Raw genomic sequence first — 15,384 nt, 5'->3', positions numbered from 1 at the left:
CCGGGCAGGGGGCGTTCCTGTACACTGAGGCTGGGCGGTGACAGCTCTGACTGAGGTTTGGCAACCAAGAATACAGGAAATTGTCATGTTTGTTGGAGCTAAATGTAAACAAGAGCTGCAGAGAATAAAGTGTGAATTCAAGAGAAACAAAAGTTAGAAAACAGAAAATAACAATGTAGGGGTGATTTATATGACAATACAGCACAGATTAGCTTACAATTTGTTTTGGAGTGTATGTCGGATAACTCCTTTAAATTTCAGTTTCATTTTTTTTTCATTAAAAATCTGTCATTCAATAAAAAAAAATGAAAATTTCTAATTTGGCAAGTAATGGGGTAATAAATTTTCTCATTATACATTATTTACTTATGTGATTATAGTTAATTATTCTTCATAATTAATAATAACAAAGAAATTGATCAGACAGTAAAAAGCTTGAGTTACTTCCTGCACTGTTCAGACCAGCCACTAGATGTCACTGTTGCTACGTCGTGTCCGTGCTCCCAGGAACGTTTGTTGTCAGCTCTGTGTCCTGGGGGAAGGTTCTAAGCGTCGGACTGGTTGGCAGAAGCAGGTAGGAACGTGGGAAAGTGGTCCTGTGTCTGGAGGGAGGGTTGTAAGTGCTGAAATCATTGTAACTGCAGGCTGAGTGAGTCTTAATGTGAATTGGTGTATAGAATAGTCTACATACATTTACGTTGTGTGAAAGCTACTGTTTGATGTTATCAGCTGCTGCAGTATCAGTGTTTATATAAACCTAATTCTATGTCCTCATTTCTCCTGACAGGTCAAGTGTCCGCACACTATGGCGCTGTCACCGCACATGGACCGGACGCTCTTGCAGCTGCCCTGGCAGATGCTGCACATCGCTGACTGCAGTTTCTTTGTGAAAGTTCATTTTACAGATTCTTCGTATTGTTTCCTTGTGTCTGATCTCAGCAGCGTGTGGTGCGAGGAGGCGGCCGCCGGGGTCATCGAGGAGCGGTCCAAGGTGAGGGACAATGGCCGAAGGTAACGCGAACGCACCGAGATACACACAGCAGAAGACGGAAACTGCAAGAAAGAAAACTGAGTGCTGAAAACAATATCTGCATCCACCTTCTTATATTATACTCCAGAGCTGCACTCACTGTTCTGCTGGTGCAGTGACTGTGTACATACATTACATGACTGATCCTGAGTTACCTCCTGTATTATACTCCAGAGCTGCACTCACTGTTCTGCTGGTGCAGTGACTGTGTACATACATTACATTACTGCTCCTGAGTTACCTCCTGTATTATACTCCAGAGCTGCACTCACTATTCTGCTGGTGCAGTCACTGTGTACATACATTACATTACTGATCCTGAGTTACCTCCTGTATTATACTCCAGAGCTGCACTCACTGTTCTGCTGGTGCAGTGACTGTGTACATACATTACATTACTGCTCCTGAGTTACCTCCTGTATTATACTCCAGAGCTGCACTCACTATTCTGCTGGTGCAGTGACTGTGTACATACATTACATTACTGATCCTGAGTTACCTCCTGTATTATACTCCAGAGCTGCACTCCCTATTCTGCTGGTGCAGTCACTTTGTACATACATTACATTACTGATCCTGAGTTACCTCCTGTATTATACTCCAGAGCTGCACTCACTATTCTGCTGGTGCAGTCACTGTGTACATACATTACATTACTGATCCTGAGTTACCTCCTGTATTATACTCCAGAGCTGCACTCACTATTCTGCTGATGCAGTGACTGTGTACATACATTACATTACTGATCCTGAGTTACCTCCTGTGCTATACTCCAGAGCTGCACTCACTATTCTGCTGGTGCAGTCACTGTGTACATACATTATTGATCCTGAGTTACATCCTGTATTATACTCCAGAGCTGCACTCACTATTCTGCTGGTGCAGTCACTGTGTACATACATTATTGATCCTGAGTTACATCCTGTATTATACTCCAGAGCTGCACTCACTATTCTGCTGGTGCAGTCACTGTGTACATACATTATTGATCCTGAGTTACCTCCTGTATTATACTCCAGAGCTGCACTCACTATTCTGCTGGTGCAGTCACTGTGTACATACATTACATTACTGACCCTGTACTGATCCTGAGTTACCTCCTGTATTATACTCCAGAGCTGCACTCACTGTTCTGCTAGTGCAGTGATTGTATACATGTGAGATTTGTCATTTCCCTCTTTCTCTGTAGGAGCTGAATAAGCGTCTGAAGGCTCCCATCTCCTCGTTTCTCAGTCATCTCTCTCAGTTCATCTGTCCTTTATTGGATTCTAAGGAGAAGACACCAAACACAATCTCTTGTACCCGCACCCCGGACGCCCTCCTGCTGCACGTGAAGAGTCAGCTCTCGGGGCTCCCATTTTACTGGGATTTCCACTGTAGAGAGGCCGACGTCAGTACGGTGAGACGATAATGTGACTGACAGCGGTGACATCTGTCTAAAAATATAAAATAATATTTCCAATGAGTCATCGTGTAAATCTTATATGATCGTCTTCTCCTGTTACATTCAGAGCTGCGTTCAGTATTCTGCTAGTTTCTTCTTAACTCTCATTTCTCTTCAAAAAATAAAACAATGTCTTGATAAGCGGGAGCCTAAAGCTTTCATCTGTCAGTCTGCAGAACCTTGAATGCAGCTCTAGATGTGAACGATGCAGAAATTTATTTTATTTTTAACAATTTCAGTGTTTTTCATCTAATTTTTTGACACCCTTAATTTGCACCATTTACATGTGATTTTTCATTAATTTTTTTAAAGCTCTATATATATATATATATATATATATATATATATATGTATATATATGTATATATATATATATATATATATATATATATATATATATATATATATATATATATATATATATATATCTCTGCCACGTAGCTGTATGAGAAGTCCAACTCCTGCTGCAGAAAATATTCCCCAAACCATGACACTTCCTCCACCGCCATCACTGACTTCTGAACACACTTTGGGTTCAGTCTTTCCCCCATTTGTCGATAAACATAATGTTTCCCATCAGACCCAAATAAATTAAACCTGCTTTCATCAGTAAAATGACCTGTGGACACTTCTCCTCTGTCCACACAACCTGCTCCTCACCAAAGGGGAGTCCAGCCTTGTGATTCTTTCTACTAATGAGAGGTTTGGTCACTGCAGAGTGGGCTTTCAGTCCAAATGCTCTTACACGTCGTGACACTGTATGATGAGACAGATCCTTACCCTGATCAGTGCTGAACTGGCGGCAATTCCAGCTGTAGTGATGAAACGATGACCCATGGAGATTCTCCACATTTTCCTGTCCTTTCTTGGATTTGTCTTTTGAGGGCAACCTGCCTTCTTGGGGGATTTGAAAGAGTTTGTGATTTTGGTATGATGCAATATTCTTGAAATCACAGACTTGGAATGACCAATTTCTCTTGCTATGGCTGATAGGGTCACCCCTTTGGCCTTCATCTGGACAACCTGCTGCCGGAGGCTTTCAGTCACTTTTGAATTTTAATGTCAATGCAAACTGGAAAGTTATTCTGTCAGTTACTTAGGGTTTGTCAGATAATGAAGGAAATTAGCACCAGGTGCAGATTAACACCAATAAATTGCAGGGATCTGAGAGTGTTCTCTAATTGTGATCCGTGTCGTTTGCATTTATCTAATTTACATTTTTATTATTTGCTTTACAATAAATTCAATTTATGAAATAAGCGGAAAATGCTGCGAGTTTCCTCGGATCTAATTACATAGGACGACACAAGGACCGCAACATTTAGGAAAGTGTGTGCTGTTCTCTAATTTTGATTTCCATGGTATATATAATTTTATATTTTTGTCATTGTGGGCCGGTATTGCGGTTTCCGGATGTTTTTAGCTTATTTATCAATTCTAACATTTTAAAAAGTAGCACATTTTTGATGCAAATGTGCTCCAGTCCCCTCCTAGACTGATATAATGTACGCCTGAATCTTTTGCACAAATTTAGCAATTGTTTTTCAAATGTTCCAATGATTAAAAAAAAAAAAGTTAAGAGTTTTCTTTGTCTTTTGGATCGAGTTGTGGTCGGTGATTGAAGATCTTGTGAATTGCTATGCGAGCACTAGATGGCGCCATTTCTCCAGATTTGTTTGCATTGATTCTGCCCTTCTCACCAGTGAGAAGATTTCTTTCCTTCAGAGCCTCTTGCAGTCGGCTGTAGTGACATGCTGGGACTTGTAGTTCCACATAATGAATGTTAGTTAGAAGAGATGACTCCTCTGTTTGTATATCAATGTACAAACAAAAGAAAGGGAATCATCGTCAGCAGAATTGTTTCCAGGAATGAAGGTGAAGTTTGAGGTCTTAATTATATAGGACCACGCGTTTCCAGATCTTTTTCAGGTCCTTACAAACACTAGTAACATACGCGCTTTATATGGGGGTTGGTGACCTGGATATAAAACACCAGTCCCTGTGAGACCAAAATTAATAAGACTTCAAACAGATAATGTTAAATAGGGGTTCCGAGGATTGAGATGAGCAGCACGGTGGCTTGGTGGTTAGGATGCTGGCTTGGTGGTTAGGATGCTGGCTTGGTGGTTAGGATTCTGGCTTGGTGGTTAGGATGCTGGCTTGGTGGTTAGGATGCTGGCTTGGTGGTTAGGATGCTGGCTTGGTGGCTAGGATGCTGGCTCGGGGGCTAGGATGCTGGCTCGGGGGCTAGGATGCTGGCTCGGGGGCTAGGATGCTGGCTCGGGGGCTAGGATGCTGGCTCCGTGGTTAGGATGCTGGCTTGGTGGTTAGCACCATTCAAATCCCATCAAGGACAACATCTGCAAGTAATTTGTATGTTCTCCCGGTGTTTCCTCCTAATAAATAATGATGGTTATGATGGAGGAATGGTTTGCAATGTGTCACCTGTCGTATGTGATGCAATTCTTTCCTCCTTTGGATGATGGGTGACGTTTGGTTTGTTTGCACCCCTCTCATAAAGCTGGAAACCACGAGTATTTCTAAGCTTCCTCTGTTTGATTGACAGGTGTGCCGACAATTCCTGCAGCCTCTGCTCTCCATGACGAAGGCCTTGGACTCTCAGTGTCAGGAGCTCTGCACATTATTGAGGAGGAAGGATGAAGAAATTCAGGATTATCAGGAGGGCGGCGCAGTGCTCTCCCGGGGTAAGGAACTGATTACTTACAGCTAGGATTGCACTTGATAAGGCCTTGTTCACACGTCCGTGATGAAAACAAACATTTTTCACGGTCCATGGTGTGTGCGTGTTCCGTGTGTGTGTGCTGTCAGTGTGCTCTCTCTGTGTCATCTGTGATGGCACACAGACAGCAAAAACATCTATACTTGCCTGTCTCCGGCGCTGCTGCTGCTTCCGGGTCCTCAGTGCAGTGAATATTCATGAGCATAATGAGCGGGCCCGGAAGCAAGAGAGACAGCAGCGCCAAAGACAGGTACAGTTAGGTCCAGAAATATTTGGACAGTGACACAATTTTCGCGAGTTGGGCTCTGCATGCCACCCCATTGGATTTGAAATGAAACCTCTACAACAGAATTCAAGTGCAGATTGTAACGTTTAATTTGAAGGTTTGAACAAAAATATCTGATAGAAATTGTAGGAATTGTCACATTTCTTTACAAACACTCCACATTTTAGGAGGTCAAAAGTAATTGGACAAATAAACCAAACCCAAACAAAATATTTTTATTTTCAATATTTTGTTGCGAATCCTTTGGAGGCAATCACTGCCTTAAGTCTGGAACCCATGGACATCACCAAACGCTGGGTTTCCTCCTTCTTAATGCTTTGCCAGGCCTTTACAGCCGCAGCCTTCAGGTCTTGCTTGTTTGTGGGTCTTTCCGTCTTAAGTCTGGATTTGAGCAAGTGAAATGCATGCTCAATTGGGTTAAGATCTGGTGATTGACTTGGCCATTGCAGAATGTTCCACTTTTTTGCACTCATGAACTCCTGGGTAGCTTTGGCTGTATGCTTGGGGTCATTGTCCATCTGTACTATGAAGCGCCGTCCGATCAACTTTGCGGCATTTGGCTGAATCTGGGCTGAAAGTATATCCCGGTACACTTCAGAATTCATCCGGCTACTCTTGTCTGCTGTTATGTCATCAATAAACACAAGTGACCCAGTGCCATTGAAAGTCATGCATGCCCATGCCATCACGTTGCCTCCACCATGTTTTACAGAGGATGTGGTGTGCCTTGGATCATGTGCCGTTCCCTTTCTTCTCCAAACTTTTTTCTTCCCATCATTCTGGTACAGGTTGATCTTTGTCTCATCTGTCCATAGAATACTTTTCCAGAACTGAGCTGGCTTCATGAGGTGTTTTTCAGCAAATGTAACTCTGGCCTGTCTATTTTTGGAATTGATGAATGGTTTGCATCTAGATGTGAACCCTTTGTATTTACTTTCATGGAGTCTTCTCTTTACTGGTGACTTAGAGACAGATACACCTACTTCACTGAGAGTGTTCTGGACTTCAGTTGATGTTGTGAACGGGTTCTTCTTCACCAAAGAAAGTATGCGGCGATCATCCACCACTGTTGTCATCCGTGGACGCCCAGGCCTTTTTGAGTTCCCAAGCTCACCAGTCAATTCCTTTTTTCTCAGAATGTACCCGACTGTTGATTTTGCTACTCCAAGCATGTCTGCTATCTCTCTGATGGATTTTTTCTTTTTTTTCAGCCTCAGGATGTTCTGCTTCACCTCAATTGAGAGTTCCTTAGACCGCATGTTGTCTGGTCACAGCAACAGCTTCCAAATGCAAAACCACACATCTGTAATCAACCCCAGACCTTTTAACTACTTCATTGATTACAGGTTAATGAGGGAGACGCCTTCAGAGTTAATTGCAGCCCTTAGAGTCCCTTGTCCAATTACTTTTGGTCCCTTGAAAAAGAGGAGGCTATGCATTACAGAGCTATGATTCCTAAACCCTTTCTCCGATTTGGATGTGAAAACTCTCATATTGCAGCTGGGAGTGTGCACTTTCAGCCCATATTATATATATATAATTGTATTTCTGAACATGTTTTTGTAAACAGCTAAAATAACAAAACTTGTGTCACTGTCCAAATATTTCTGGCCCTGACTGTAAGTATAGAAAATCATTTTATTTCAAAGTTGCGTGTTTTCTCCGGTACTTGTCACACTGATGTCATACAGATCACAGCAGTGTGCGGTCCGTGTGACATCAGTGCTGCCGGAGAGAAAATGGACTTGTCTCCGCGCGGAACACATGGACGCTCGTTTGTAAGAAAACATGGATGTGTGTCTGCAGACCCATTGATTTTAATGGGTCTGTGTATGTCAGTGTCTTCGGTATATATGAATACGGATGTCATACATACCAGAATCACGGACGTGTGAAGGAAGCCTTAGGCAAACATAGCTGGCATCTTCCAGAAACATCGCCACCCCTGTGCACAGGTTGTGTCTGGTATTGCAGCTCAGCTCCATTCATTATAATAGAACTGAGCTGCAATACCAGACACATCCTGTGTACAAGGGAGGCAGTTTTTCTGGATGACACCAGCTATGTATCTGGTATTAGACACAACAAACCCACTGGTCTATATTGGTGTCCTACAGGTCATAGAGATGTAATGATGACTAACACCCGTGCAGACTCCGTGACTGGCCACAACAAGAAGCAATGTAAAAGGAGACGTGTCTGGTATTGCAGCTCAGATCTAAAGTGAATGAAGCTGAGATGCAATACCAGACACATCCTGTGGGCGGGGGTGGCGCTGTTTGTTTTGTGGAGGGAATCAGACATATGTTACTAATCCTCTATATATATATATATATATATATATATATATATATATATATATATATATATATATATATATATATATATATATATATATATATATATAATATGCACCCTGAGGTGCATAGGGACATGGTGAGAGATTTTTTTAATACTGTTGTATACTTCGGCACCATCACATTATAGTCCCTATTTTGCACCAATATTTTGTGGCAGAATGATGTCCCTCGTCATTAATAAATTGACGCGTTTTACAATGTACAGGAATGATACATTTTGCACATGCACCATTTTTTCCCTGCAGTTTCCTTTGTAAATCTCCAAATCGTGCTGACCCTATATCGCCATCGTCATCAGTATCTGCGCTCGTGGGCTTGACTGGCCTTTGTCGGTTTGTGGACATTGATGCCGATGGTGAAGAAATTGCAAAATAATAAAATGTAGCTAAATATTTCCCATTATTTCTCAGATCGCCTCAGAACGGAGACTTTTGAGGAGGACGCCTTCTACAAGACTCTCATGAGTAAGGTAAGTGTCCAATCTCCAGAAGGGTTCAGGGTCCCATCAGACGTCAAGGACTGGACTGGGGGGCACAAGCTTATAGGGATTATCCTAATTTACCAAGGTGTCTTCTATCCATAGAGAAGGTAATAACCTGCAGATCACGTGGGGTCCCAGTGATCCCTAAAAAGTGCCTCTCAGTTTGAGTGATGGCCCCGTGCACCGATGCTTCACTCATTGCTGGTGCCGTGGGGGGCGCTGCAGTTCGTCATCTCCTGAGATATGATGGACAATGAATGAAGCGGATGTGCACATGCTCAATACAGACAGGACAATGAATGAAGCAAATGTGCACATGCTCGATACAGACAGGACAATGAATGGAGCAGATGTGCACATGCTCGATACAGACAGGACAATGAGTGAAGCGGATGTGCACATGCTCGATACAGACAGGACAATGAATGAAGCGGATCTGCACATGCTCGATACAGACAGGACAATGAATGAAGCGGATGTGCACATGCTCGATACAGACAGGACCATGAATGGAGCGGATGTGCACATGCTCGATACAGACAGGACAATGAATGAAGCGGATGTGCATATGCTCGATACAGACAGGACAATGAATGAAGCGGATGTGCACATGCTCGATACAGACAGGACCATGAATGGAGTGGATGTGCACATGCTCGATACAGACAGGACAATGAATGAAGCGGATGTGCACATGCTCGATTCAGACAGGACAATGAATGAAGCGGATGTGCACATGCTCGATACAGACACTACAATGAATGAAGCGGATGTGCACATGCTCGATACAGACAGGACAATGAATGAAGTGGATGTGCACATGCTCGATACAGACAGGACAATGAATGAAGCGGATGTGCACATGCTCGATTCAGACAGGACAATGAATGAAGCGGATGTGCACATGCTCGATACAGACAGGACAATGAATGAAGCGGATGTGCACATGCTCGATACACACAGGACAATGAATGAAGCGGATGTGCACATGCTCGATACAGACAGGACAATGATTGGAGCAGATGTGCACATGCTCGATACAGACAGGACAATGAATGAAGCGGATGTGCACATGCTCGATTCAGACAGGACAATGAATGAAGCGGATGTGCACATGCTCGATACAGACAGGACAATGAATGAAGCGGATGTGCACATGCTCGATTCAGACAGGACAATGAATGAAGCGGATGTGCACATGCTCGATACAGACAGGACAATGAATGGAGCGGATGTGCACATGCTCGATACAGACAGGACAATGAATGAAGCGGATGTGCACATGCTCGATACAGACAGGACAATGAATGGAGCGGATGTGCACATGCTCGATACACACAGGACAATGAATGAAGTGGATGTGCACATGCTCGATACAGACAGGACAATGATTGGAGCAGATGTGCACATACTCTATACAGACAGGACAATGATTGGAGCGGATGTGCACATGCTCTATACAGACAGGACAATGAATGAAGCGGATGTGCACATGCTCGATTCAGACAGGACAATGAATGAAGCAGATGTGCACATGCTCGATACAGACCGGACAATGATTGGAGCAGATGTGCACATGCTCGATACAGACCGGACAATGATTGGAGCAGATGTGCACATGCTCGATACAGACAGGACAATGAATGAAGCGGTTCTGCACATGCTCGATACAGACAGGACAATGATTGGAGCAGATGTGCACATGCTCGATACAGACCGGACAATGATTGGAGCAGATGTGCACATGCTCGATACAGACCGGACAATGATTGGAGCAGATGTGCACATGCTCGATACAGACCGGACAATGATTGGAGCAGATGTGCACATGCTCGATACAGACAGGACAATGAATGAAGCGGATGTGCACATGCTCGATACAGACCGGACAATGATTGGAGCAGATGTGCACATGCTCGATACAGACCGGACAATGATTGGAGCAGATGTGCACATGCTCGATACAGACAGGACAATGAATGAAGCGGATGTGCACATGCTCGATACAGACCGGACAATGATTGGAGCAGATGTGCACATGCTCGATACAGACCGGACAATGATTGGAGCAGATGTGCACATGCTCGATACAGACCGGACAATGATTGGAGCAGATGTGCACATGCTCGATACAGACAGGACAATGAATGAAGCGGATGTGCACATGCTCGATACAGACCGGACAATGATTGGAGCAGATGTGCACATGCTCGATACAGACCGGACAATGATTGGAGCAGATGTGCACATGCTCGATACAGACCGGACAATGATTGGAGCAGATGTGCACATGCTCGATACAGACAGGACAATGATTGGAGCAGATGTGCACATGCTCGATTTAGACACGACTCTGCAGAGTCCGTTTTTGCTCCCAATGATCAGATCCAAATTACTAAGGTTTTCCCCTCCTGTGAATAGGTGACCCCCTGCTAAGTTGGGAATCCCCTCTATTACAGAAACCTTAATGTGTTTGGCTCCGAGGGCCCCGAGTCCTGCACTCCGCTGTATCTGATGCAGGTATTCGGGGTGGCACCCATTGGCAGGAGCTTGGCGTTTCCTGGTATAACTTCAGCACACGCCTTATACAAGGTGTGTCTATAAACACACGGGGCTGCAGAGACTTGCCTCCGGTGCCTCCTGCCCGCGCGTTCCCAGAGTCTGGGCTGTCATTATCAGACGGAGGTCGCATTCATCTTATCTATGTGTCAGGTAATTAGCAAAGTGCTGATAATTATGTAAGAGATGGTGATACCCGGTGTGGATACGTGTGGATACCGCAGACCGCGTAATGGGGGGATATGGAAAACGCAATAAGGGGCACAACGTGACACATTCACAAAAAGGAGCAAAACTGGGGACACAGTTCTGTCTGAGTTCTTTGTTCTACCAGACACAACGAGGGCCAGCGAATAGATAAGAAAATAAGCGTTAGGTTTTCTTTTACCGTCACAGGTGGCCCAGAATGGCGAAGAGGGTAATGCCAATATCCCTGGTGTTCTAGGGCGGCAAAGGGATTAATGGCAGCTTGACTGATGGTTTAGCTAGTAGAGAGGTTAGTGCCCGGATCCCTGGTCGTCTAGAGTAGTGGCGAGGTTAGAGCTGGGCATCCTGCTGGTCTGGAGTAGTATAGAGGTTAGGGCCAGCCATTGTGGGGGTCTGCTGTAGTGAATAGGTTATGGCCTGCTGCTCTGTAGTGGACAGATTAGGGCCAGCTCTCCTGGTGGTCTGGAGTAGTGGACAGATTAGGGCCAGCTCTCCTGGTGGTCTGGAGTAGTGGTCAGTGGGTAGGGCCAGCTATTTTAGTGCTCTAGAGTAGTAGTGGACAGCTTAGGGCCAGCTATCCTAGTGGTCAGGAAAAATGAAGAGATTAGGGTCTGCTGTCCTGGTGGTCTGAAATAGTAGAGGGGTTAGTGTCTGCTGTCCTGGTGGTGTGGTAGAGTAATGGAGCGGTTAGGGCCTGCTGTCCCGGTGATCTGGCAGAGTAATGGAGAGGTTAGAGTTAGCTATCCTGGTGGTCTGGAGTAATGCAGGGGTCAGGGTCGGCTATCCTGGTGGTCTGCAGTAGCAGATAGGTTGGAGTCAGCTATCCTGGTGATTTGGAGTAGTAGATAGGTTAGGGCCTGCTGTTTTGGTGGTCTGGCAAAGTAATGGAGGGGTTAAGGTCGCTTATCCTGGTGCTCTGCAGTAGTGGATAGGTCAAGGTCTGCTGTCCTGGTAATCTGGAGTAGATTAGAGGGTAGGTTAGGGCCTGCTGTCCTGGTGGTCTAGGGTGGATGAAGGGTTATATTGTGATCCATGGTAAACGTACACTTTCATCTCAGTTCCCTTTCCCAGAAATATAACCATGTGTCTCAGGCGCTGACCGCTTTACATGACCTTACATTACAGCAAGCAGTGATCTTGAAAACCACAAGGAATTGATACAGAAAGTGTTTTGAGACATTGTTTGCCTTTTTATGGTACAATGAATAATCTTTCCGCACACCGGGGTATGATCGCTTCCCTTTGCTCTGCTGATGCCTCCGGTCCCCGGATCCCCTCCAGTCCCCCCCGGATCCCCTCCGGGCCACCCCGGATCCCCTCCGGGCCACCCCGGATCCTCTCCGGGCCACCCCGGATCCTTTCCGGGCCACCCCGGATCCTCTCCGGGCCCCCCGGATCCTGTGATCCTCTCCGGGCCACCCCGGATCCTCTCCGGCTGGTGCGGGGCAGATATGAGAACGTAGTGCGGCGCGGATCGGCCTTGTGTGTGGGCACGGCACTAATTAAACACTTTGTTTGAAAAGAAAACAAATGAAAAAAAACCCTCGTAGCCGCCACGCCAAAATTAACAGCCGGCAAAATGTTAATTAGCCCTAACCAAATGACTTTTCCGTCCCCGATCACCGGGGCATTAAAGGGGCCGCGCGTGGGTTTGTTGTTGCCGGCGACGTCACTTGTTGCTCTTGCAGTGTGTGAATCGCAGCTCGCCTCTTTGGTCTCGGCCGCCGCTCGTATTATTCCTAGCTCCTAATTCTTTTTTATCTCTCGTCTCGAGGCGTAATAAGCCGCGTCTAATTGTTTGTGTTGTGGAGAGATCATTAAGGTCTCACAACATTGTCAACCGCACATGGAGCTGGCTGCCGCCCAACGCAGCGCGCAGGGGCCCCCGCCTCGCGGGCTACAATGTATCCATTCTGCTCACATTCATCTTCATGGTTTACACCGAGATTTTCCCGTCATTTCTCACTTTTTGGCTTTTTTCACATTTTTGATGCTTTTGGATATCATGTGTAGCACTTGCATACACTTTTCACTAGATGATTTGCAGGGAGAAATACAAAGGGTGTAACGAGGAAATTGCGGCAAAATGCACAACGTCGTACAAGAAAAATGTATAACCACAAAGCAAAATCCGTGAAAAACACAAACCGGACATATATGCCAAGAAATGCCTTAAGGCGCCATTCACACAGCCATCCTTTCCTCCACGCCTTGTATCCGTTTTTTGCTAACAGAACACATAACCATTAGGGTCTGTGCCCACGATCAGGACTCGTTGTGTCCTGGATGCGGCAGGTCCTGACCTGCGGGGCTCCGAGACTCCTCCACTAGAGACCGCAGCTGCCCGTGCCCACGATCAGAGGATCCAGGCGCTGCGATCTCTCGCTTGTGTTCTCCCTACGGAGAACGCGTGCAACTCCGCAGCAAAGAATTGACATGCTTGTGGCTCGTAAAGCCGCACTGCAGGTCCGTTTTCGCTGCGGGCCACACACACAGAATGGGCACGGGATTTTTAGACCTCCCATCCACTGTGCTTGTACTGTACAACGCAGTGAAAACACTCTACATCCAAAACGCTGCAAACACTGATCGTGGGCATTTACTTTTTCAGTTTTGGGGACTGTTCACATGCACACTTTTTGCAGAGCAATTGTTTACAAATAAGATAAGGGGCATGTCCAAAATTCACATTGAAATCTTGCATTGAAGTCAATGGGAAAAAAAAAAACCGAGACCAAACGTCAGAGCCGGGGACCTAGAGCCGACCTAGAGCCGACCATTTTTCACTCTTATGGGTAGGAACGGTCGTTAAACTTTATACTGTATATATACAGTACTGACCAAAAGTTTGGACACACCTCATTCAAAAAGTTTTCTTTATTTTCATGATTCTGAAAATTGTAGATTGACATTGAAGGCATAAAAACTATGAATTAACACATGTGGAATGAAATACTTAACAAAAAAGTGTGAAACAACTGAAAATATGTCTGATATTCTAGGCTCTGCAAAGTAGCCCCCTTTTGCTTTGATTACTGCTTTGCACACTCTTGGCATTCTCTTGATGAGCTTCAAGAGGTAGTCACCGGAAATGGTCTTCACTTCACAGGTGCGCCCTGTCAGGTTTAATAAGTGGGATTTCTTGCCTTATAAATGGGGTTGGGACCATCAGTTGTGTTGTGCAGACGTCTGGTGGAAACACAGCTGATAATCCTACTGAATAGACTGTTCGCTGCTTTTTTCTTGCCATAATACAAATTCTAAGTAAAGAAAAACGAGCGGCCATCATTACTTTAAGAAATGAAGGTCAGTTAGTCTGAAAAATTGGGAAAACTTTGAAAGTGTCCTCAAGTGCAGTTGCAAAAACAATCAAACGCTACAAAGAAACTGGCTCACATGAGGACCGCCCCAGGAAAGGAAGACCAAGAGTCACCTCTGCTGCGGAGGATAAGTTTATCCGAGTCACCAGCCTCAGAAATCGCAGGTTAACAGCAGCTCAGATTAGAGACCAGGTCAATGCCACACAGAGTTCTAGCAGCAGACACATCTCTAGAACAACTGTTAAGAGGAGACTTTGTGTAGCAGCCTTCATGGTAAAATAGCTGCTAGGAAACCACTGCTAAGGACAGGCAACAAGCAGAAGAGACTTGTTTGGGCTAAAGAACACAAGGAATGGACATTAGACCAGTGGAAATCTGTGTTTTGGTCTGATGAGTCCAAATTTGAGATCTTTGGATCCAACCACCATGTCTTTGTAGGAAAGGTGAATGGATGGACTCTACATGGCTGGTTCCCACCGTGAAGCATGGAGGAGGAGGTGTGACGGTGTGGGGGGCTTTGCTGGTGACACTGTTGGAAAACCATTTCCGGTGACTACCTCTTGAAGCTCATTAAGAGAAAGCCAAGAGTGTGCAAAGCAGTAATCAAATAAAAGGTGGATACTTTGAAGAACCTAGAATATAAGACATATTTTCAGTTGTTTCACACTTTTTTAAGTATTTCATTCCACATGTGATAATTCATAGTTTTGATGTCTTCAATGTCAATCTATAATTTTCAGAGTCATGAAAATAAGAAAAACTCTTTGAATAAGAAAGTGTGTCCAAACTTTTGGTCTGTACTGTGTATATTATATATATATCCGGGGGCAAATGAAGGAACCGGTTGTGATCGCGCGGTGCCACATATTGTTATATTAAATTTACGCGCTTTTCACTGCATTATTTCTGTTAGTCTTTGATCAGCAGGCCCTGATAAATTCTGGATTATCAGTAAAT

The 15,384-nt window shown here is 44.8% G+C and overlaps 1 protein-coding gene across 4 annotated transcripts in view; it reads left to right on the top strand.

The window, feature by feature from the left end:
* The first annotated feature begins 541 nt into the window (after positions 1-541).
* NHEJ1 (non-homologous end joining factor 1) overlaps positions 542-15,384 on the top strand; it is a 110,054-nt gene continuing 95,211 nt past the window's right edge. For 2 of the 4 annotated variants that reach the window (XM_075318787.1, XM_075318784.1), the window contains exons 1-5: positions 542-574; positions 788-991; positions 2,220-2,429; positions 5,041-5,179; positions 8,271-8,329. In XM_075318787.1, the coding sequence (XP_075174902.1) occupies positions 806-991; positions 2,220-2,429; positions 5,041-5,179; positions 8,271-8,329 (594 nt within the window). In that variant the 5' untranslated portion in view covers positions 542-574; positions 788-805. The other 2 variants (XM_075318785.1, XM_075318786.1) reach the window with 2 other exon arrangements.

Source organism: Anomaloglossus baeobatrachus, chromosome 7, assembly GCF_048569485.1.
Source record: "Anomaloglossus baeobatrachus isolate aAnoBae1 chromosome 7, aAnoBae1.hap1, whole genome shotgun sequence".
NCBI classification, from domain to species: Eukaryota; Metazoa; Chordata; class Amphibia; order Anura; family Aromobatidae; genus Anomaloglossus; species Anomaloglossus baeobatrachus.
The sequence above is the reverse complement of the archived record's forward strand: the minus strand, read 5'-3'. Positions and strand labels throughout refer to the sequence as shown.